General features: G+C 47.3%; 1 protein-coding gene across 2 annotated transcripts in view; it reads left to right on the top strand.

The window, feature by feature from the left end:
• Positions 1 to 24536, top strand: part of ANKIB1 (ankyrin repeat and IBR domain containing 1) — a 580820-nt gene that overhangs the window by 252410 nt on the left and 303874 nt on the right. For both annotated transcript variants that reach the window (XM_078663642.1, XM_078663643.1), the window contains exon 9: positions 12832 to 12998. In XM_078663642.1, the coding sequence (XP_078519768.1) occupies positions 12832 to 12998 (167 nt within the window). The remainder of the gene's footprint in view (positions 1 to 12831; positions 12999 to 24536) is intronic.

The raw sequence follows: 24536 nt of genomic DNA on the forward strand, positions 1-24536 counted from the left end.
AGAGTGAACACCATAATACTTGGTTTCGCAGCAGAGGGTTACAAATTCAACTTCAAAAAGTCAAGAATTGCCCATCTAACGGTCCTGTTCTTAGGATATGAATTATCAAGTGAAGGCAAAAGCCTGGCTGACAATTTCCTAGAGAAATGTGCTGTAATCCAAGCACCAAGAACGCTGAAAAACTTACAATCAATTCTAGGTTTCCTGAATTTCGGAAGAACTTACATTATAAATTACGCGGAGAGGGTTAAACCTCTCTATGACTTAATAAAACAATATTTTAAAAGAATCAATTGGACTCAAAAACACACAGAAATTTTGAGATCTTTACAAACAGACATGTTAGTTAAAACAAAATTGCAAACACGCGATAACACACGCAACCTTGTGATTCGGGTCCCAGCACCCTTTCCAAGAGACCTTGGTTGTGCAGGCCTCGACATCAAAGGCCAATCATTGACGGCTGCAAGCTATGCAGAGTGTTGGGGCAGGCAAATGGGTGGTGGGTGCATACACAGGCACAACTACATTAATTAAATTCATGCCAACATGCATTACACTATCGTTTTACAGTTAAAATGTGTAACTTTAAAGCGGTATGTGCATATACACACACGTACAATACATTTAAAAAAAGTCAATTAGATTGCCGGCCGTCCTTGCTCCAGTCCTAATTTAGGACATACATATGCACATTCAATACATAATAAAGAAAAGTCACTTACCTTGCTACAGGCCTTTGCTCTGCTCTCGATGTTCTTCTCTCCTGCAGCGTGGGCCCAGCCAACTCCCCTAACCAATCCGGGCACTGCTCTCAAGCTGTTAACAAGCATATGAGAAGCACCAGGATTGGATGGAGCAGGCTCTCCCAGCACTCCAAAGAGCACTGAAGGCCTGTGCTTGCTCTCAACCCAGCTGTCCAAGACAGCTGTGTTGAGAGGTTGAAAGTGCGCATGTCTGGATGGTCACCACAAGACAGCTTGCCAAAGAGACATGCGCACTGTAAACTAAAAGTGCCCTGTCTATCATGCCTCTCTGCCGCTGTCACTCAGCAGCGGCCCCGCCCCGTCCTGACGTTCGACTCAGGCGCAGATTTACCGAGTTAATGAAAAATAGAATTGTATTAATGTTTATTGCCATTGTATTTTTCATCTGGGGGCATTTTAATTAGTGGGGTGACGCTCCTCCGCCTTAACGGAGGAGCTGTCTGGAGGCCAACTGAAATGTGTGCCATTCCATCCCTCAGGACAGAGAATCCAAGAGACTGGACACCTTTGGAAAATTTATTTTTCTTCCACCAGCCTAGTCTTGCGGTTAGTGAACACTGCATTCCTCTTTGGTAGATATTATAAGGGATTTGTTTGCACAATTACTTCCTATGCTTCCCAAGGAGGTCCGTGCTATCCTCTACCAAGCCTTGGAGGATGGTTGGGATGCAGCAAAGTTCCCCGACAAGTTTGGGCTGGATATCACCTACTCCCTAGGCAGAGCCTTGACTTCTACAGTAGTGCTGCATTGCTGTGCCTGGTTGCTGTCCACAGAATTCTTGGGGAATTTATAAGTGTCCCCGATTGACATGCCTGGTTACTGTCCACTGGGTTCTTGGTAAATGTCCAAGTGTCCCTGATTGACATGGACTTCAATGGCTCCCGCCTATTTGGTGACAAAACTAACTAGGCAGCTTTCGGAAGAGCCAGGTCACCGCCAGATTTCACGGGCTTTCCCTATCTGCCCAGTCCCAACATCAGCCCTTTCACCCCTACCATGACCGTGGCATGTATAGGCGTTCACAACACCAACCGTACCCGCCAGTACAGCAACCTGCTCAGTCCTTTCATGGGCAGGGTTGTTCAGTCCCCTTCCTCTCTCGCAGCTGCCACCTCTAAACCACTTTAGTGCACCCTACATTCAGCAACACCATCCCATTGACAGTTGCATCAGACACCTCCTTCCCTAATGGTCTACGATAACCTCTGACAAGTGGGTGCTTCAAATTGTGCAGAAGCCCTTCCATTCGTGGAAACCACTCCCCTTTTGCCACCATTCCAAGAATGGCTGCGGAGGACCATCTCTCCTCGCCCCGTCAGGAAATACAGCTTCTTATGGCCAAAACAGTCATAGAGTGGGTGCCGGCACCAGAAGTAGGTCTTAGTTGTGATTCCTGCTACCTTCTGGCATTCAAAAAAGATGGAGGTATCTGTCCCATATTAGATCTACTCCCTCTCAACTAATTTCTGAAAGAAGAGACATTGAAGATGCTCACATTGATTCAGGTTCTGTGTATACTGAACCCTAATGACTGAATGGTATCGCTGAACCTGCAGGACATGTATTTCCACATCCCAGTCTTGCAGGCCCACAGGCATTACCTGCTGTTCACAGTGTGCTCCCTTTCTTCCTTACCACTGGCCCTCGGGTATTCAGGAAAGTGATAGTGATGGTTGCAGCCCATCTGCGGAGGTCTGAGGTTTCAGTCTTTACCTACCTTGACGACTGTCTGTTGAAGGTAGTCGTCATCCGCCTTATGTCAAACATCAAGTGTGCATTTCTGTGGTGTGGATTCAGTCAACCAGTTTGGGTGACTGGACCCTGATACATCATCAGAGGCATCTCTATTTTTAGAAGTACAGGCCCTCATCCACCAATGGTGGCATGCTTCATCGAAGGGCTGTGCTCCTCATCGGGCTAGTATTTCAATGCCAAATAGTCCCCATCAAAAGGGTCTGTTTGCTGGAAATCTTTTTATCTTGCCTCTTGGTCCAGATAAGTCATGCCTTTATTCTCCATCCGTGTCCGCAAAATAATTAACCAAACAAGAGGGCCGATTGGTCCATAAATAACAGCTAAAATTAACTAAAAGTCCCCTCAAGAAGTTCTTTATTCTTGGGGCTCTGGATTAAAAACAAAAGGGGGGATTCCTGGCTAACTCTCCTTCCTTGGATCTCTTAATAGTCAAATGTGTGGTAAACATGTTTCATCTCTCATCTGTCCTGGCAGGATCAATGGCATTTCATTAGGACCTATAGAGGAACCTAATCTTCTGAAGTGGGAATACCATTTCATGCATTTTTACATTCCTACCTTCATCTGCCCTTTGCTGAGTGTAGGGGATATGTGTCCAAGGTTACTAATATCCCTTCTGTTGACGTATTATCCCGGTTTGAGTTTGGCAACCCTATTCTTGAAGGAAAAGGGCCCCCCTTGGACTGATGAGATCCACACTAATCTGGAGTTATTTGTCCCTCTTCTAGTCACTGCAGTGAGCCTACCCATCTCCGCCATCCTGGACACCCACCTCCAGGCAATGGCAGACCTCCTGCATTCGCTTGGGTTCACTGTGAACGTGCTGAAATCACACCTGTCCCCCTCCCAGACACTCCCTTTCATCTGAGCCATTCTGCACACTGTGTGATTCATTGTCTATTCTCCAGAGAGGCAAATCCAGGATATTCAGGTTAGGATTCTCACATTACAGCCTCTATCCTGGATTTTGCTGAGACTGACTCTGAGGCTGCTAGATCTGATGGCCTCTTGCATACTGCTGGGGAAGCATGCCCAATGGCACATGCAGGCTCTGTAATGGGCCCTGAAATCCCAGTGGGTGCAGCATCAGGGAAATCTCTCTGATCTGGTCCAGATATAGGAAGGGATTGCACAAGATATGAAGTGGTGGTTGTCAAACGATGATTGGCCAAGTGGCAGACCCCTTTCACTCCCCCACCCGGAGCCGACAGTGGTGACTGGGTTTGGGCCGCCACCTAGGACAGGTGAACATCAGAGGTCTCTGGGGAGTCCCAGCTCTACATCAATCTTCTGGAGCTGTGGGCGATTCAGTTTGCATTGAAAGCCTTCCTTCCATCCATCATTGGAAGGCTTGTGTAGGTGTTCACGGACAACACAATCGCCCATGGTATTGCAACAAACAGGGCAGTGTGGGATCGGGGATTCCATGTGATGAAGCTCTATGCCTTTCTACTTGGCTGGAGCACCAGGATATCTACCTGGTCCTGCAACATCCGACAGGTCACTGAACGCCATTGCGGACAAAGTCAGCTGTCAATGCTATGCGGTGCATTTTTAGCAACTACATCCGGATGTAGCACAAGGTCTTTTCCACACCTGGGGAGAACTGTGGCTAGATCTGTTCACCTCCACAAAGAACACACAATGTCAGCACTTCTGCACACAGGAGTTTCCCAAGCAGTTCTTGCCCAGAGACTTTTTTGTCTCAAGTGTAATTCAGGACTCATGTAAGCCTTTCCGCCTATACCACTCCTGCCCTAACTTCTCAAGAAGATCAGGACAGACTGGGCCCAAGTCATTCTTTTGGCTCCTGATTGGGTATGGAGGGTTTGGTATCCCAACCACATGAGCATGGGTCCTCCGATCAGGCTTCCTCCCTCATGGGGACCTGCTCTCGCAGCAACAGGGCAGGGTTCTACACCCGAGTCTTCGAAATCTCCACCCTCATGGGTTGGGGTGAAGTGGTAACTCTTCTTCCAGCCCTTGATGAGATGCGCTGCAGTGTTGTGATGCCATTAAGGAGTGGCCATTGTAAAGTCTGGAAGTTCTTAGTCAATGTTTTCCAGCATCTCAATTTTTTATGGTTCTGAAGTTACATTCTTGGAGGAATGGTTTTGCTGTCTTTGGTAGAGAGAGCTTGACGTTGAGGTCGGTGTCCATGGTGAATCAGAGTGTTGTGCGATTGGATGAAAGTTTAGGTTTGTCCATGAGCGATGTTTGGGCTAGTTGTTGCTTGTTGTTCTTGGCAGATCGTAGAGATTCTGTTTTGTTATAATTGCTCTTCAGGTAGTTTCAGCAAATCCTGATATGCATGATGTGCAGGCAGTCTTTGAGGCATTTGATTTTTGGCGGTAGAAGATTTTTAGTGAATCCAATTCGAGACTTCAGGGAGTTGATGATGGTGGGATGATTGACAATGTTGTAACTTTTTTCTTTTCATTCACATCAGGCACTTCTATACTAGCTGTCTAAAAAATGTGACTGTTTTAAGACTATTCTCATACTCCAGTAAGTGATTGAAACAATTCAGGTACTCCACCAGATGCCTTCCATGTTTTCAGAATGGCTGGCATATTCCACAATATAAGGCGACATAGCCTGTAGCTCACGTTATCCTGCTGTGAGCCAGTGTGTCCTTTCTTTTTAAGCCGCTGTAGTAGATTACCCAGGAGTCGTGTAGTGTTTTTATGATCTTGAAATGTATTTAAAATATTTCCCTGTTCTCTATATCTTAGTAGATGTCATACCAGAGTTGCAAACATACTATCTGCACATCGTAATTAATGGAGCACAGATCCCGTGACATCTACTCCAGGCCAGATGAGGGGAAAAACCAATGAAATGCAAAAGCAGCAACTTCCATTGAAGAAATCCAAGGTTATCACAGTGGCTCACATACAGATCATAAAATGTAGACTGCCAATTCTAAGACTGACCTAATATGTATGGTTTTGCTCCATAGTGAGAAGGCAGCCAGAGAGAGCTTTGTCGCATTTGCGACAGCAATATTATTATGGGATCCTAATCATAGGTTTGCAGACACATCTCACACACAATATATATTCAATCATGTAAGCTGTGAAAAAGAGCCTCTTTTCGCGTGGTCACCCCATTTTTTGTGGACTGATGCTGATGGGTTTATAAATACTGACTGGGACCCTGCTGACCAGTCTTCACTGCATGTGCTCAGACTACTAAAAAATGGCTGTTCCTCAATTGACATGTTTAACTTTCCAGTAGGGCCACAGTATATGGTGTAAGAAAGTATACCAGTGGCATATAAAAAAATCTCTAGGACTGCATCACCGAATGTGCAATCCACTAGGGAGTGGAGGAGTGTGGCTCATTAATTAGAGCGGCAGACCCTGATGCAGAGGTCTGGCCCGGGACCAGGGTTCAATTCCCGACGCGGCAGGGTCCTGAGCCCAAAATGTCCACGGACTCGATAATTCTCGCCTCGGTGCCTATTCTAATCATGGGGCCCCACGCTGCAACTCTGGGCAATAGTTGCTTAATCTCCACTACGGCGGCCCACCCCGCTGCGGGATGCCTGGCTTTCACCCTGGGGATACCCAGTAGGGGTTATTTCACAGGGAAAAGCCAGGACGGGTTCCCAAGGCAAGCGCCTTGATGCCTTCGGGTGATACGTGCACTATATAAGTCGCAATACATACATACATACATACATAGGGTGACAAGGAAAACATGGCTTCAAGCCGACACGTGTAGCTTGACTCTTGCAACATTTTAACCTGTAGGTAGACTTGTCAAAATAAACCTTTTGACAGAATGTAAGCCCTACTTTTAAATATTATGTAAGTATCCCTAAGTACGCCAGTATCCTACAAGGACAGGTGCTTGGTATGTAAATGGGAAGCCTTTGAGGATTTAATGTTTGAAAGCTCTGCAAGGAACAGCCTCTGAAAGCTATTTTCTTTTTTTTGTGTTGACATTTTATTTACTGTAGTAAGAGTCATAAACGTACATCGTGAAGAGTCAACATCTGCTGACTAAATGCAAAAGCTGGCAACAGTAATAGTATGAAAACATGTATGGCCATTTGCATCTTAATAACACCAGAAAGAACATGAAGAATAGATGGGGGGGGGGTAACGTTGAGAGTAAGGGGTATGGAGAAGCTACTTGTCCTGTGGGTGGTAAACGCAAGTGTAAAGTGGCCGTCTTCAGCCGGGCTTGAGCGGGCTAAAGAATGGTGATGGATTAAACCCAGATCAGTTGACTGGGGGTGAGTGCTTGTAATGTCAACGCTCCATCCATCATTTCCTTTGGTTTTGCTTTGTTCGCCATAAGTTGGCAGGGAATGTATGACATTACAACACATGCTTTTACATCGCATGCCCTTACAACGCGGTTTTTACAACGCAAACCTTTACAACGCATAGCGCTTTGGGGTGCTGGATAGTGAATAGTTTAATTTACTATTCCAACTCCAGTCCCCGTGGACACTAGGGAAGGTGTTGGATAGTAAATTAAACTTATTCCCTATCCTAGAGCGCCCCCCAGCACAATGCGTTGTAATGGTTTGCGTTGTAAAAGTTGCGTCGTAAAGGCACTGCGCGGTAAAAGTTGCGTTGTAAAGGATGTTTCCCGTTGGCAGGGTATGCTCAGACGTGAGTCCCTTGCTCACTTTGCCACTGGATTCAAGCAAGCCCGGCTGAAGACGGCTGCAATGCCAGAAACCGGTCCTGGGAAGCTTGTTTCCGGTCCAGAGAAGGCATGGCTTGGCAGTTCGGGCTGGACTGTTCCCATGAGGCACAGGGTCAGACTGATTTGCATATGGCCATATCTGAACTGGGGTGGCAGAGTGGACTAAAGAATGGTGATGGATTAAACCCAGATCAGTTGACGGGGGTGAGTGCTTGTATTGTCAACGCTCCGTCCATCATTTCCTTTGGTTTTGCTTTGTTCGCCATAAGTTGGCAGGGTATGCTCAGACGTGAGTCCCTTGCTCACTTTGCCACTGGATTCAAGCAAGCCCGGCTGAAGACGGCTGCAATGCCAGAAACCGGTCCTGGGAAGCTTGTTTCCGGTCCAGAGAAGGCACGGCTTGGCAGTTCGGGCTGGACTGTTCCCATGAGGCACAGGGTCAGACTGATTTGCATATGGCCATGTCTGAACTGGGGTGGCAGAGTGGGCTAAAGAATGGTGATGGATTTAACCCAGATCAGTTGACTGGGGGTGAGTGCTCGTATTGTCAACGCTCCGTCCATCATTTCCTTTGATTTTGCTTTGTTCGCCATAAGTTGGCAGGGTATGCTCAGACGTGAGTCCCTTGCTCACTTTGCCACTGGATTCAAGAAAGCCCAGCTGAAGACGGCTGCTATGCCAGAAACCGGTCCTGGGAAGCTTGTTTCCGGTCAGGGAAGGCATGGCTTGGCAGTTCGGGCTGGACTGTTCCCATGAGGCACGTGGTCAAACTGATTTGCATATGGCCATGTCTGAACAGGGGTGGCAGAGTGGGCTAAAGAATGGTGATGGATTAAACCCAGATCAGTTGACTGGGGGTGAGTGTTTGTATTGTCAACGCTCCGTCCATCACCACCTTTGGTTTTTCTGTGCTCGGTGGTTCAGCCCGTCTCTGCTCGCTGCTCTCCCGGTGGAGAGCACGGTGTGAGCTTGCCTCTGTCTCACACTTGGGAGTCTGGGATTGACATCTCGCTCTACACCCAACCCCCTGGCGGCGGTTCTGGCTCCCTGCAGCTCCAGCGGAGAGCTTAGCAGTAAGGCAGGGGCACAGAACAAGGCATCCGGGACACATCGCCACACCATCCCGGCGTGGAGGCGGTCGTCTGCCGCTGCCACCCTCTCTCTTCTCCTGCACCGCTTCCTTCACTTTACCACTACCTTTACTTTACCTTGATTCGTTCAATTTTCCACCTATACCCACCTGTGTGTCTGCTCCATATCCGCAGTCCACCTATGTGCCTACGTTCCTCACTCTGTACCCTCTCCATTCCACACGCACCCCCGCTTCACCTAAGTCCCCTCACCTGTGCCAAACGCCCCCTCACCAGCACATCTCGTCTACTACACTTGTATTCCTGCTCGACCCGAACAACCCCCCTCCACCCGTACCTTCCTGCTCCTCAACCTGTGCCCTAGCCTCTACTCCGCCTCTCCTCCTGATTCACCTGTTCCCATCGGCACTCTCCTCTACTCCTGCACACTCCATCCCTCAAAACGCTCATCGCAACTCTCTACTAGTGCACATCCGTACCCCCTCTCTTTATCTACATCACTCCGCCTCACGTACACACACCCTCCCCTGTGCTCTCCCTCCAGTCACACTTTCTTCACGTCATTACCTTTCTCTTCGGCGAGGACCCTCCCACCCACACACACACACACACGCCTACCACACTGCCTCTCTGTCACCACCCCCTGTCACAGTCTCCACATCGCTGGCTCCCTATTGCTTTACTTTCACTTATCTTGCCCTTTGTCCTGCCGTCTGTCCAACCGTCCACCCAACCAGCCATACGGATGCAGCTATCCATCCATCCGTCCATCTGCCTGCCCGTTCTCTCTTCCATCTGTACCTTCTTCTGTCCACCCATTCATGTGGAACTTTCCACCCATCCATTTGTCTGTACATCTATCTGCCCGTCTGCCTTTCTCTCTTTCCATTGATTCGTCCACCTCTCTGTCCCTCCTACCACCCAACCATACATCTTTATTTTGCTCTGGCTAATCATTCGCCTGTCTCTGCCAGTGTATACATGTCGATCAACGATCCATATGTACCCTGTCTGCCCGTTCTATATGCATATCTATACTACTTCGTTCTTGTAAATGGATGAAATGATGAATAGGAAGACGAGGTGTAGCATTAGTAAGATGCTTTATTCATCAGATGGTAAGTATCAAGGGAGGACCCCACCAGGAGCAGCCCACTTGCTGCTCAGCCCGACTCTAACTGATCCTCACATTCATACACAAGCATTCCAACACTCCATTCACACAAGGGAGGACCCCACCAGGAGCAGCCCACTTGCTGCTTCTCTTCCACAGTCCCTCTCTATGGCATGTCTGAGTTCATGCCTCCCCGCCCCCTCCGCAGTGTCTGTTGCCGGTCTGGGTCACTTGCACCAATATTTGCTTCCACAAATAGCGCTATATGGTGTTTGAGCACATCTCCGCGCTCAAGCAGCCTCTCATCACACTCACAGTCAGAGAGAGATCCCGAGGCACACACCACTCACAGGCAGAGCGAGATCCCGAAGTACACACCACTCACAGGAAGAGAGAGAGAGGGCGTGCCTTGTGGTTTTTTTTAATTGTTTTTTTTCTCATCATTTCATCTAAATTCTGATTTTGCATAATTGCTAATATATACCGTAAACTTTTTAGAAAAGAAAAACATTAAAATGTATATCATTTACAATACTGATAGCTCTCAACATTGTCACTGCAAGACCTATTGCATTGTAAATGCTTGTTTCCCCCTGTTGTCCCTTTTGATGGCACCTGGATGATCTAACAATTCAGTGTCTCCCATGGGAGAAGTGTCTCCGAGGCTCTGGCCAGCATTCCCCCCCAGGGCAAGACCATATGTCCATTATGCAACCTTGGGAGTATCCCCGGTAGCAATTGGCCCTTGGCTATAGGTCGGGGAGGGAGGCAAAATATATTTTCACTGTGAATGCTGTAGCTGGTTCTGTGAAGAAAAAAACTAAAGTATACTTAATATGTTACTTCTGTATATTGGTTTGGAATAAGGTACAGAGGTAGTTAAACCACTTTTATTAAATATGTATTAAAAGTCTTAATCAATTGTAAATCTGTGGTGAAGTTGGATGTTTGATAAATATACAACAAAAGTAACTTTCCAAAATGTATACTTTACTCAATTGAAACCACTGCAAGCTGATTAGCTTTGGTCTTCTTGCTGCTGGCCTCTCAGTGCAGCTTTGTTGAGGCGTGAAATACTGCTCAGAGCAGAGACAATGGCTTGGACCTTGCAGGATGGTGGGGGCTGGGACGGGGGGGTGGATGTGACCGAACTTAACACAAGCAGGGCAGTTCAGGAGTATCCAGGAGCTTTACTAATTTGAAAGGGACCTGGAAGATACTTGTAGTTTTATAGTTTAGTGATAAGTGAAGCCTTGAAAAGAGGGATCTTTTGTTCCCAGAACCCACTTAAGACTTCTGACTTTAATTTCAGTGAAGGAGGGAACTGACCCCAGAACTGCTTTAGAGTAGTTGAGTAAGAGGGGACTTCTCATTATCTTAAACACAGCCTTAGGTATACCATAAGCTCTCTCCAGGGGCAGAACCAGTTTGTCATGTTGGATTTTACCGAAAATGGTGCAGAGGTGCTCTGTGAGATATTTGACAGTGAGGGCAAATAGGATGTGAGGCAAAAGTAGGAAGATTTGACCCAGATAATTTTTATGTCCATTGATAAGGCAATGTCCATGAGTCACCATCACCCATTCATTGGCTAGTGAATTGACCAAAAGTAGCACCTCACCTCCAGCTCCTAGAACACTTTCTGGACCTATAGCAGAACAAAAAAGAACTGGACCTGCTGTCCGTAACCTGTGAGGACACCTGAAGGGCTGAACCTGCTCCCTCTTGTACACAGCATTTTTCAGTGGGTGTGAATGAGGTTTGACCTTGCTCCAATTACATGGACATTGAGAAGTGGATTCCAAAGGTAATTGACTGACCTCCTGTGTGGCTTCAGGGACATAACAAGCTTCAAAAGGCCTTTTTCCTGGCATGACCAGCTGCACTTTGACTGGACCATGCTGGTATTCTCTGCTGGAGTGATTCCTGTCCGCTACGGGGTGTCTCTGAGGTCCATGGAACATTAAAAGTGACTACAAGGAACTGCCAAGAAAGTCTCAAAAGTTGGCCCTTTAAATTGCGATTTTTCAACGAGATTTATCACTGGGTTTGCAACCGAGGTTGCAGCTGCAAACCATTTAAAGTTTACTGACACATCGAAAGAGCTTTTTAGCTCATTCACAAGGGAGAAGCTGACCCTTTTTGCATAACTTTCTCTTTGAGACTTGTGTCTGGCAGCCTCATGTGTAACAGGCAGTGGGCCATCGGGACAACTGCCTCCCCACCGGCCACCCCATTGTGCTGTTTGGAATTGTGAACACAGGGATAGTGTTCTGTTTTTCCTTCCAGGCCACAATTCCTGTCTTTGTAGCTAATCACAGGACAATGCCAATAGAGACCTGTACAATTATTATTCATTAGGCAGATCGGTCTTGCAACGCACTTCGACTGTACAAATTGCGACACAGCTTTTTAGTACATAGATCGCATTGAATAATTACAGATGGGCCACACAATATCAGTCTTAATTTTCATCCATTCTTTGAGAAGTGCCTATTGGTACATCAGAACCCAAGTGTTCTCTTTCTAAAACCATCCATGTATTAGTTAGGGTGTTTACTGTCTCAAAAGAGTATTAGAAATATACCATGCTGTTTATTGTTTGCTAAATGTATTTTATGTGAACATTTTTCCACCTGCTGTTACACTTGTTTCAAACCTTTAACCCATTTTGACCAATTAGATTGTGAAAATGAGTAACAATTGTACAACATTCTTTTTGTAAAAATTTATTTTGTGAATAAACTAGTCTTTTAGAGTGTAGTAACCACTGTAGACGGCCTAAATGTTTTATTGATGGATCTTCTATTGTTGCAGTTTCACCTACGAAATTATAGTATTTGACGTTTCGAAAATCATCCTCTTTCTGATGATTGAAAGTGCTTGGTATAAGTGTGTGCAAGATTATTCATCCAGTAGATTGTAAATTTTGTGGTTATAGAATTTGCAAAACCCTAGATGTTTGTTAATGAAAAGACTGGCTCAAGATTAGGGAAAAAGCTTAAAATAAATGAATAGGGAGATGGTACAAGTCGATGTGACTTTTGATTTCAGGAGGTGTAGATTTGTCATATTCCTTATCACCTGTTCAAAGGTGGTGCTCCACCTGTTTAGTGTCATGTTGCCTATCACAGCCCACAAGATGACTCTGTACATGTTTGGTGTAAAGCAAGGAAAAATTAACCGTAAGACCCCTGTTTACACCTGTGCGGTGGCCTCACCTCTACACAGGTCTCCCCTATACCATTCCTCCATTCTAGATCATGACTTCATGTTAGTGGTAGTGTTACTGCCATGCCGATATCCTGTTTCTCTATATGGTCCTGGATTGCTGTCTGGTGGTACTCAGTGGTCATGCATGCACTGCCTCATTCAATTGCTTTATTTCAAGCAGAAGCTTAAAGATAACTAACGTTAAGTATTTCTTTTTTTCAGGCATTTGTTGAAAACAATACTGCTATAAAGTGGTGCCCGATAAGATCTTGTGAAAGAGCAGTCAGACTTACGAAGCAAGGCTCAAGTACTTCAGGATCAGATACACTTAGCTTCCCTTTGCTGAGAGCACCTGCAGTAGACTGTGGGAAGGGTCATCTATTCTGCTGGTTTGTACTTAAATCACGGGCTTTGCTTATGAAACAATACTTTCGCCTTGGTATAACTTTCTGTCTAGATGTATGTACTGTCGATGTTTTATTAATGGTTTGTGTTTAATAACAATACATATTAAAAGGGTGCTAATATCTTAGCTACACTTTCTGTAGTAGGGGATCTCTGTGTATATTCATAATCTAGTGAATAGTCCCGCCCATGTGCGTGGACCCCGGAGCAATCAAAAATAATCTCTTAAAGTGTCGAAAAAATGCAGACCTGCACAGACACTTAAGAGAGAATTAAAGACAGATAATGCAGCCTATAACACAGGCTACACTGTCCAGTACTTCAACTAGAAATTCCACCAAAAAAATTCACAAAACAGCAAAGCCTGTACAGATTTCCCTTGCTTCAGCAGCAAAAACCCCTGGAATGATAGAGAGGAGGATCTGGACAGACAAGCCCCATAGGCTGCCATTATGTGGCTCAGAACAGGATACTGTGCCTTTAAGAGAACCTTCCAGAACTTCACAGTATCCCAGAATGCACTGCAGGTCCCTTTTACTTTCAGTTCTTTTTTCCGGCTCCTGCAAGCAGGACCCTGGACATTGAGCTCTCCCTTTTCAAGGGTTTATTATTGATTTTCACTATTAATTTCGATTTGAGTGCTTCTAAAGTACTTTAGTGCTGTTCTTCTTGGCTTTTGCTCCTTTTTGATGTCAAATATGCCTGCATTATTTGACAAATGCCCGGAGTGTTCCAGGAAGAAGGCAAAATCAGATCCCCATGAGGTGTGTATCCTCTGCCTTCCCTCTTCCCATGTCCGAGAGGAGTGTGAGATTTGTCAGGGCTTCTCTGGCAGGACCCTGAAGGACAGACAGAAGATCAGGCTTCAGGGACTCGAGGAAAGAAGGCTGAAGGCGCAAGGTGGGTCTGGAGGGGCTTCTTCTGCCCGTGCTGAGGCCTCTGGGGGGCTCCCCAGAGGCAGGAAGACCAGCAAGCGTGCCCACTCTCCGTCTGGGTCGATTGCACCGACCACGACGTCGAGAGGGATGACCACGGTCTGTTCCCCTTCTCCCCAGGGCTCTGGGGCGATGCGCCGTCGACGTCGAGGGAGTTACACAGACCGCCGTCGAAGTCTCCTGTGACGATTTCGTCGTCATCCTCGTCGGACTCGACGTCGAAGGGCCCGGCGTCGGCGCTTGCCGTCGAAGCGACACCGCCGTTCGCCGTCGGCGAAGAGGAAAAGATCGTCGTCGAGGGGAACCTCGTCGTCGAGGAGTGGAACAACGTCGAGGCGGAAGAGGTCGCCGACGAGGCGGACGAGGTCGCCGACGAGGCGGACGAGGTCGCCGTCGAGGCGGACGAGGTCGCCGTCGAGGCGCAAGAGGTCGCCGTCGAGGCGCAAGAGGTCTTCGTCGAGGCGGTTGAGATCGCCGTCGAGGCACGAGAGATCGCCGTGGAGGCGTACGAAGTCGCCGACGAGGCATGGAAGACGGTCGACGCCGAGGAAGAGACGCTCGACGTCGAGGGGCCGACGCTCGCCGTCTGGTCACCGTTCTTCGACGTCGAAGAAGTGGGAGAAGAGGCCTGATGCCATGGTAAGCTCGCCAACGTCCCAGACTGGTGGTGGATCACCGGGCTCGGTGTATTCCGAGGTGTATACGCCGTCGTAAGTTACGCCTCCGCCGCCATTGCCGAGGGGTCCCCCTCTGAGGGCTCCTACCCCTCCTCCTTTGCCTCCGCTTCCGAAACCCGTACCTCAACCTCAAGTGCCACTGAAGCCTCCTCCGGTTCCTCCGAGGTCGTTTTCATTGCCCAGGTTTCCGACCCCTCCCAAGGGGACTCCTAAGCCGCAGGCCCCAGCCAAACCTAAGATGCCCGCTCCGGTGGAACCGGCAGATCGCCCGAGGCCTAGGAAGTCAAGATCACGCTCCGGACAGAGAGGAAGATCTAGGAGTCGGCGCAGAACCTCCACTAGATCTAGACGCCGCCATAGGAGGCGAGGATCCAGGTCCCGCTCGGACTCCTCCAGGACACGATCCTATTCGCCGACCTTGTCGGAGTCCCCGGGGACAAGGGTGTCTCCGGTGGACGACATCAGCACGTTCCAGGAGGTTCTCCTGAGGGGGGCGACAAAGTTAGGCATCACGGTGACGGCTCCTACACCTACGACGTCCGTGATATTTGAGACACTTCACAAGAAGCATTTGTCTCGCCCCCTGCTGCCGTTAGTGCCAGGTTTGGTAGAACCTGCGGAGGAGCTGTTCCTTACGCCAGCGGTGGTGAAGGCCGCTCCCTCCCGACTTCTGAAGAAGTACAGGGCCCCGGATTCAGACCCGGCTTTCCTGAGGATGGATCCAGTACCCGACTCCGTTATAGTGACGGCGGCCAGAAAGTTACACTCTACCTCCCCGTCCTCCACCGTGCCGCCTGATAAGGAAAGCCGATGGATCGACTCGGCTGGGAGGAAGGCTTGTGGGACTGCTTCCACTACCATGAAAGCCTCCAGCGATTCGGCTTTGCTGGGGCGGTACGACCATGCCCTGTGGGATTCCCTGCAACAGTTCACGGACCTTCTACCACGAGACAAGAGGGAGGACTTCCTAGAGATCCTTAAGGAAGGGATGCTGGTTTCAAACCAGGCCATCAGCGCGGCTGCGGATATCTCTCTTTTGGGAGCCCATGGTTACTGTCATGGGTTCAACCAGCGCCGTCATGCTTGGCTCAGGCTCACGTCACTCAAGCCGGAGGCCCAGCAGCGGGTGGCCAATCTGCAGTTTTCAGGAGAAACACTGTTCGGAAAACATGCCGATGATGAGATGGCCCGCATGAAGGCGGAGGCAGAGACCCTGACGGCGGTGGGCTTGGAGAAGCCCAAGGAAAAGAAGCCCTACCGTCCGTTCCAGAGACGGTTCGGTGCACAGGGCAGGGGGCGAGGACAGTCTTCGGGACAGCAGCAGCAGTTCCGGAGACCCTTCCAGAAGTGCCAGAAGGGTAGAGGTGGACAGCAGTCCTCTACAGCTAACAAAGGCCCGGCCGGGTCTCGACCCTGAGTGGTTACTTCCCCTTCATCCGTTACCCGCTCCGGTGGGGGGAAGCGTTCAATTTTTTCTGGCAGAGCGGAGAAAAATTACTCAGGACAAGTGGGTGCTGAATATTGTTTGCTATGGATACAGTCTTCGGTTCACCAGCCCTCCTCCATCGATTCCTCCGGTCAGCTCGCAGTATCAACTGCGCGAGCTCCAAGCGGAGGCCGATATCCTGTTAAGGAAAAGGGCGATTGAAGATGTACCTCTGTCTCAAAGAGGAAGAGGTCTGTACTCCCGGTTCTTTCTGGTCCGCAAGAAGGACAAGAACGAGTTCAGGCCCATTCTGGACTTGCGACAGGCAATCAAGTGGCTTCGCAGAGAAAAGTTTCGCATGCTGTCGTTGCATCAGATTTATCCTCAGTTGCAACAGGGAGACTGGCTATGTGCAATAGACCTACAGGATGCGTACTTCCATGTGCCCATTGCACTCAAACACAGGAAGTTCCTGCGGTTTCAAGTCGGCGCCAATCACTATCAGTACACGGTACTTCCATTCGGGCTGAAGTCTGCGCCCAGAACTTTCTCGAAGTGCATGGCAGTGGTAGCGGCACACCTGAGGAAGAACAAGGTGTTTGTCTACCCGTACCTGGACGATTGGTTGATCAAGGCCTCCTCCTTCTCGGAAGCTCAAGCGCACTTCCAGAAGACGTGCGTTCTATTGAACAAGCTGGGGTTGCACATCAACATGTCCAAGTCTGTCCCGACTCCGGTCCAGTGCATTCAGTATTTGAGGGCCACCATTGATACGATGTCAGCAAGGGTGTCTCCTTCGGAGGGGCAACGATTATCACTCCTTCGGAAGGCTCAGGCTCTTATGACCACTCCATCTACTACAGTGAGGAAGGTGTCTTTTCTACTGGGATTGATGGCCTCTTGTATCTTCCTGATGCCACATGCACGGCTGCACATGAGACCGCTGCAGGAGTGCTTGGAGGATCAGTGGGACCAGAGGAGATGTTCTTGGGACGACAAGATACGACTGTCTCTGCATGCTCTTCAGTCTCTGAAGTGGTGGTGTTCAGCGGAGAATCTCCTCAGAGGAGTTCCCTTCCACAAGGACATTCCCACTCAGACTATCGTGACGGATGCTTCTCTCCAGGGCTGGGGAGCGCACTCCGGGGATTTACAGATTCAAGGGACGTGGTCCCCGACGGAGTCCACGTACCACATCAATTTCCTGGAACTCAGAGCTGTTCACTTGGCACTGAAGGCCTTTCTCCCGTCCTTCCAGACCAACTCTCTGCTTGTTCAGACGGACAATACCAACAACAAAGAATTTACAGAGTTCCCCGGACAAAGTCAACTAAATGACTAACGTGAACCTCTCTCTCATATTGAGTTCAACAGAAAAAAGTGAATGTTGTGAACCCTTTACGGAATTTGGGGATGCCTCACACAGGTCACCGGTTGGACGACTATTGTCATCCCACCCGGCGATCGTCCAGCGTCATCATCGGTATCCTGCCCCTGCGACAGACTGGCGGTGCAATGCCTGTCGGGCAGCACCGGATGCTGCACTTTGGCGGGGTTCTTTTATTCCTTAGCCAAAGGGTGTGTGAGTGTGAGGGGCCTAAAAAAGTGCAATAGTGAGCGTGAGTGTGGTCTAAAAAAAGTCAGTGGAGTCCATGGGGAAAAGAATTTAATAGTATGGCTCACTGCTTTATTAAAAGGAACGATAAGGGGTATTGAGGCGAGACAATTAAAGTAATCGTGCCTCATTCAACCCTTAGTGAACGTGTGGTCAACATGTTTCTTGCCGCTCAGGCAATTCATCAGGACCAAAAAGAAGCTCATATAATTGCTGACAGATCCCTCAGTAATCAGAGGAATCAAGTATACGACCTGGAGTGTGTCGTAGGGACAATCCTTCGTCCAGTCCCTCCCAAGAGCTAGGCAAGGAAAAGGAGAAAGAGTGTTATCAGAGATATAATTAGAAATGTGTCTATGTTCCCCTAGCTATCGTTAAATTAAAACCAATAACATGCTGGTGATGCATATCGGGGTGTAGATGGGTTTGTGAAGACCCCATCATGGAGACACTTTTGAGTGAGAGAGACGGTCCAAATCCCTCGTGGAAGAGGAATCACCACATTGTATATGTGTAAACAGTGCTCATTAAGCCGGCATGTGATATGTGTGCACTGAAAATGGCTCGCACAGTGGTCTATACTCATATCGTCTATCGTGACATGCCATGCCTACATTTCATTTGAGCAAGCAACTGTAAGTGTGCACATTCACACACGTAAAATTCAAATTAAAATTATTTCCAGACAATCAGAAGAAAGAGAACCACATCGACACTCTAGCTCAACAAATCAATGGCCACCGCAAGTTGGCGCCTGTGTGGTGAACAAGCCTTAATGTGAGATATTCAACACGCTGGGGACGGTCGCCATGCAAGCCTTACCCGTGATCCCAGGGTCGGACAGCTCTCACGCGCTGACCTGGTGGGGCCAGAAATAGGTTACGGAACCTGAAACGAATCAACAGTGCCGCCAAGTCAGGGTGTTATTGCTTAGCGGGACGGCTCATCGTCATCTGTGGTCCCGCAGAGGGTCCGCCACGGCGATCGGAAAGGACCGCTCGCGGGGGTCCTTGCATGAATCAGTGCGCCTTACCTGATTATCGCTGGCAGAGGGCGTCTAGTCACCTACCCCTCCCACGTCGGTATTACCGCAGGTCAGCCGGTGGAGTCGCGACCAGCCGCTGCCTCAGATAAGACCTGGAAGCGCGGGCGCCGTAGGGGCGTGTCCTAAGCCTGTTGCTAGGCAACGTGACGCCGGTCTAGACAGTGATGATTCCCCCTGGTTGTAGTAAGGGGTGAAACGCGGGAGCCATATTGGAACGGGGAAGTGGTTTACTCAATGGCTCAAAATCGATGTTGGTAAAGGGGCAATGGGTTCGTATAGAGAGCTTCTCTAACCCCGTTTCGAGAACGGGTGGCAACCAGTCTCAGCCAGAATTCGAAGTAACTTGGGGGAGGACAATCAGTCCCTAGAGTGAACTATCTAGCTAGCATTGTCCACGGCACCGCATCATTGAGGCCGAGTTCATCGGTGCGAAGACGATGCACCCATCTCTGCTCCAATCTGAAGAGGGCTTGTTGGTTCATTCCAGGTTGGCACTCGAGGACAGTCCAACGCATGTTCTCAGTGGAGTGGTTATATTCTTTACAGTGGTCATAAAGCCTTGTATGTGTTTTTGCACAGCGAATGTTGCTATTGTGCTCCCTGATGCGCTCTTTCACAGGGCGCATCGTCATCCCAATGTAAAGCATATTACAGGGGCACAGCAGGACATAGATACACCTCGAGCTACAATACGACCATAATGGATTACCTCAACAAGCAGGGGGGTTCGAGATCACGCACCCTGTCGCAGGAGGCACAGGCGATCTGGCGCTGGCTTCTGGCCCGAGGACTGACGATAACGGCCACCCATCTGCCAGGTGTGCAGAATGTTCAGGCAGACGCACTGAGCATACTGATTCAGGAAAACCACGAATGGGTCATAAACGACGAAGTACTAGGAGAAGTCTTCGCAAGGTGGGGAACTCCAGACGTAGATCTGTTCGCCACCGCAGAAAACAGCAAATGCCGAGACTTCGCCTCCAGGTACTACCAGCCGGGGACACTGGGGAATGCGTTATGGATCAACTGGTCGAACAGCTTTGTGTACGCTTTTCCACCCATTGCCCTGATTCCGCGGTTCTCATCAAGCTGTCCCAGTCCAGGGCACGGATGATACTGATTGCCCCGGAATGGCCCAGGCAGTGGTGGTTCACGGACCTGCTTCACCGGTCTCTCCTTCCTCACATGAAGTTGCCGTGAAGGCCGGACCGTCTCACGAAGTTCGGGGGGCAGATGTTGCACCCCAACCTCTCGTCTTTGAATTTGGCGGCATGGCTCCTGAGATAGTGCAATATGGCCATCTTAATCTCCCAGAAGATTGCATGGACATACTGAAGGAGGCTAAGCGACCTTCCACTAGGACTTCTTATGCTTACAAGTGGAGGAGGTTTTGTATCTGGTGCAAGTCCAAGAACTATGACCTGACGACATGTAAGGAAGATGTCATCCTTCCATACCTTCTACATCTGGCGCAGTCTGGCCTTAATGTCCATTCCATTAAGGTCCATCTGGCTGCATTGACTGCCTACAGGAAATGCCCTTCACAGACTTCCTTCTTCCAGATCCCTGTGATCAAAGACTTTTTGGAAGGCTTGAAGAAAGTGTTTCCTCCTGTCAGGCTTCCTTCTCCTTCATGGGAACTGAATGTGGTGCTGTCCAGGTTGATGAAGGAGCCTTTTGAACCTATTCATAAGGCTTTGTTGCAGCACCTGTCCTGGAAGGCGGCGTTCCTCGTGGCCATTACATCGGCCCGCAGGGTGAGTGAAATTCAGGCGTTGTGTTGCCAAGAACCTTATACTGTATTTCATGCTGCTAAGGTTGTTATGCGTACTCACCCTAAGTTTCTTCCCAAGGGTATTTCTGATTTTCATGTTAACCAGACTATAACTTTGCCTACGTTTTTTCAGAATCCTTCATCTCCAGCGGAAAGGTCTTTACATTCCCTGGATGTTCGGAGGGTGTTGAAATTTTATCTAGATAAAACCAAAGATATTCGTAGGTCGGACCAATTGTTTATCAATTATGGATCAGTCAGGACAGGTCTTGCTACCTCTAAGCAGTCCATCTCGAGGTGGATTGTGTCCTGCATACAATTGTGTTACCAAAAAGCTAATAAGACCTTAGGGGGTAAGCCTAAGGCTCATTCCACCAGGGGCAAAGCTGCCATGATTGCTTTGCTCCGTAATGTTCCAATTGCAGAAATCTGCAAGGCGGCCACTTGGAAGTCGGTTCATACCTTTGCTAAGCATTATTGCCTGGACACTGATGCCAGAGCAGACCCTCAGGTTGGGCAGGCTTCGCTGCGAAATCTGTTCGCACAGTAGTGCTGTTATTTCTCGTTTCTCCACCGCTGCTTTGGTGTGGGGATGGGCTTGCCATTCTATTCACTAGATTATGACTATACACAGAGATCCCCTACTACAGAAGGAGTAGTTTCTGTCCTGTAACTCCAGTTCTGTAGTAGGGGTAGCTCTGTTATAGTCATAAGCGCCCGCCCTCCTCCCCGGTGGAGAGAGATGTTCATGTAAGGAATGCTACAGGTCTGGCGTTTTACACCTTCAAAAGAACTGAAAGTAAAAGGGACCTGCAGTGCATTCTGGGATACTGTGAAGTTCTGGAAGGTTCTCTTAAAGGCACAGTATCCTGTTCTGAGCCACATAATGGCAGCCTATGGGGCTTGTCTGTCCAGATCCTCCTCTCTATCATTCCAGGGTTTTTTTGCTGCTGAAGCAAGGGAAATCTGTCCAGGCTTTGCTGTTTTGTGGATTTTTTTGGTGGAATTTCTTGTAGCCTGTGTTATAGGCTGCATTATCTGTCTTTAATTCTCTCTTAAGTGTCTTTGCAGGTCTGCATTTTTCGACACTTTAAGAGATTATTTTTGATTGCTCCGGGCGCCACGCACATGGGCGGGACTATTCACTAGATTATGACTATAACAGAGATACCCCTGCTACAGAACTGGAGTTACATGACAGAAACTACTCCTTACCCCTTAATCAGTAGTTGTTATTCTTCCCAACGGAATCAGTAACTAGACATGTGATATGAAACTGATAGCTTAATCTTTTAAAATAAACTGAAATTATGAAACTGAAGGAAAAGACCGTGAGTAGATGTATTCAAGACAGCTAGAGTAAAAACGGATTGACTGATGATAAAATAAAATGATCACAGAATAAATATTAAGAAAACTGAAATATTTTAAATTGAGCCTGATTAAAAATAACCATCTGTCTTTTCCTCGCTAGGCAGATCTAGCTTGAAATTCTGATGGCATAAACTTAATATGTTACTATTAGATCTAGTGTTGCTATTCCATCTACAGCACAATAATGGCACCATTAGGAACTTTACCTCACCAGCTCTGACTAATACGTCACTACAGAAAATCAAATTACATTAAACACTGCTCTCTATTACAAAAGTTCAGAATATAGTGAAACAGTTACATATTGCATCCATCTCCCTACCCCAGCAATCGCCATATCTTCATTAGGAAACACACCTGGCAGCACATGATGCCAGCCATCAACTGACGTGGCAGGCATGCATCTCATAATGGTACACTGTTTGACAAGCACGCAGTGGTGCAACCTATCTTGGCTAACAACAGTGCAACTAATCCCAGCACTCAAACCTGGGCTTCTCTTTTGGGTCCATGAGCCCATGCCAACCATGCAGCCACAGACTTCTCCCTTTCTGCTTCTACAAGCTAACGCATCATGAAAACCTATTCCCCAAAGAGTAGAGGCTCAAAAACTGGAACTAACAGCACAGCAAGAAGACTTACTGGATTAATTTGAAATGATTATATGATACAGTTGGTGCACCGCTAGATTACATTTTTGCTTTTACCATGGGTTTTCTGTGAAACCTGCCTTTTCAGTGTTGAAGTGTTTTGTTTCCTTAAGGAACAAAGTAAACATAGATCAAGTTGTTTATTCTCCTACTCGTAAAAAAGCAACTACCATGACCCCTGCAATTTTACCAGAACACCTGCTCAAAACCCCTTATCATGTTATCCTTAATGGCCAGACCACATTGCTATGCTTTTCACAACTGTGACTTTGCACTCCATGGGTGTACCAAAGCATCACAGGGCATTGTGCCGCTCTCCCCACTACTCCCCATCCATGAAATTCACAGTATCTATCCTTTGCCAACAATATAGCTGTTACTTTCTTTTGTATTTGCCTTTGTTCTTTTGTGCAAAGTGCACTAAAGCTAATGCACTTTGATCACTTAATCTCTTTAAAATGTTAAATATATCAATAACTTAACTATACCCCAGATGCTTGTTATATCTGTTTCTTTGAGGATAGTATCCTGAAATAACTGCTGTTTTGAGAATGTCTGTAGATTAGCTGTTCCTTCCAAAACAGGGTATATGATTAGCCAACTACATCAATGTTATGACAAGGAAGAAAACATTCTTGCTACCCAGTTTGAATTATATGTGTGCTTTAAGGTCTTACTGTAAATAACATGCCCTTTCCCAAGTCCATCAGTTTGAGTAAAGTTGTACTATTTGGTTGAAACTGCCACGTTCTTAAATTTCTGATATAGTAGTAGAGAGCTAAAAGGTGGCCAGTTTACTTTGCAAAGTGTAATGTGCAAACATGCATCTCATTTGCACCTGTTTTACTATTTTTTTATCTTTTGGAGCTTGAAATAGTTTTTAGTTCCCAACCGGTGGTTGATTATGTGGTTGGAGGCAAATCCATATTTACATTAAAAAATCTACAGAAGTGCAGGATTGCAATGACTGATGAGTAATGAAAAATGTCAGTGCTCTATGCATCTTTGCTGTGGTATATCCTTGGGTTTTTATTAATTTTTCTTGATATATACTACACATATACACACTGTGATTCCTTCTGGTCTTGCAGAACATCATCAAAACAGAATTTGGCCTCTTTCATTTTGTATCTCTGAACTCGCTCGAACGAGATTAGCTTGTCTCCATCAAGCTTATTAAATTTGTTCCTCGTGTTGTCTCTTGACATATATATGGGTTTCGCTGTGAACCCTCAACTGGCAAGGCAACCTCATTCTGGTAAAAGCTTTAAGTCTTTTCACTGCCATCTTTACCTTTTTTTAAATATGAAAATGCTTGTAGTATCGAAAGACAATAGAGCAGCTATGTGGTGCCTAGTTCTACTTATGCTGTAGGTGGTGAAACTTTAACTAACGTGTTTGAAAGTGTTTAGTCACGCAAGTGAGATCTATTTTCTACAAGGCAGCACTAAGTGTAACAAGCAATAGTTCTTATTAACAACCTTTCTTATCTGCACAGCAAACACCGCATCATAGGAGCATCTTATCTAACATAAAATAATTGAAGTCCTTCTCTGGTGATTTATTGCACTCAAACTAAAAACAATAAACTGTTTCCTTGCCCCAAAATGTTGTAGCATTTCTTAGAAGATATTAGAAAAGCACTGAATCTACATACCTTTGATAAGACTTGAAAAACATATCTCTTCAAATATCACTTAATATGGTAACCCTTACTTCCGCCTATATTGGTCGTCTTTGGCCCTACTGGTACATATATGCCTGAATCATGTAGCTTTCTGCATAGTAGTTATGGCTTGTTGAATTAATGTTCTTTATACACACTGGTAGACCCATAGCTAGGCCCATGTTATAAAAATGCATGAAATGAATAAAACATAATACTCCTCTCTTAGTCCTGATATAGAATCTATTATCTTAGAGGTCCAGTGTATGTGAAAGTAAGTCACAATCTGCAAAGATTTTGGTGTAACAATACTGCTCCATTACAAATCTTTGAATCTCTTTGTAGCTTATTTGTGAGGTT

The sequence above is a fragment of the Lissotriton helveticus genome, chromosome 10 (assembly GCF_964261635.1).
Source record: "Lissotriton helveticus chromosome 10, aLisHel1.1, whole genome shotgun sequence".
Classification (NCBI taxonomy): Eukaryota; Metazoa; Chordata; class Amphibia; order Caudata; family Salamandridae; genus Lissotriton; species Lissotriton helveticus.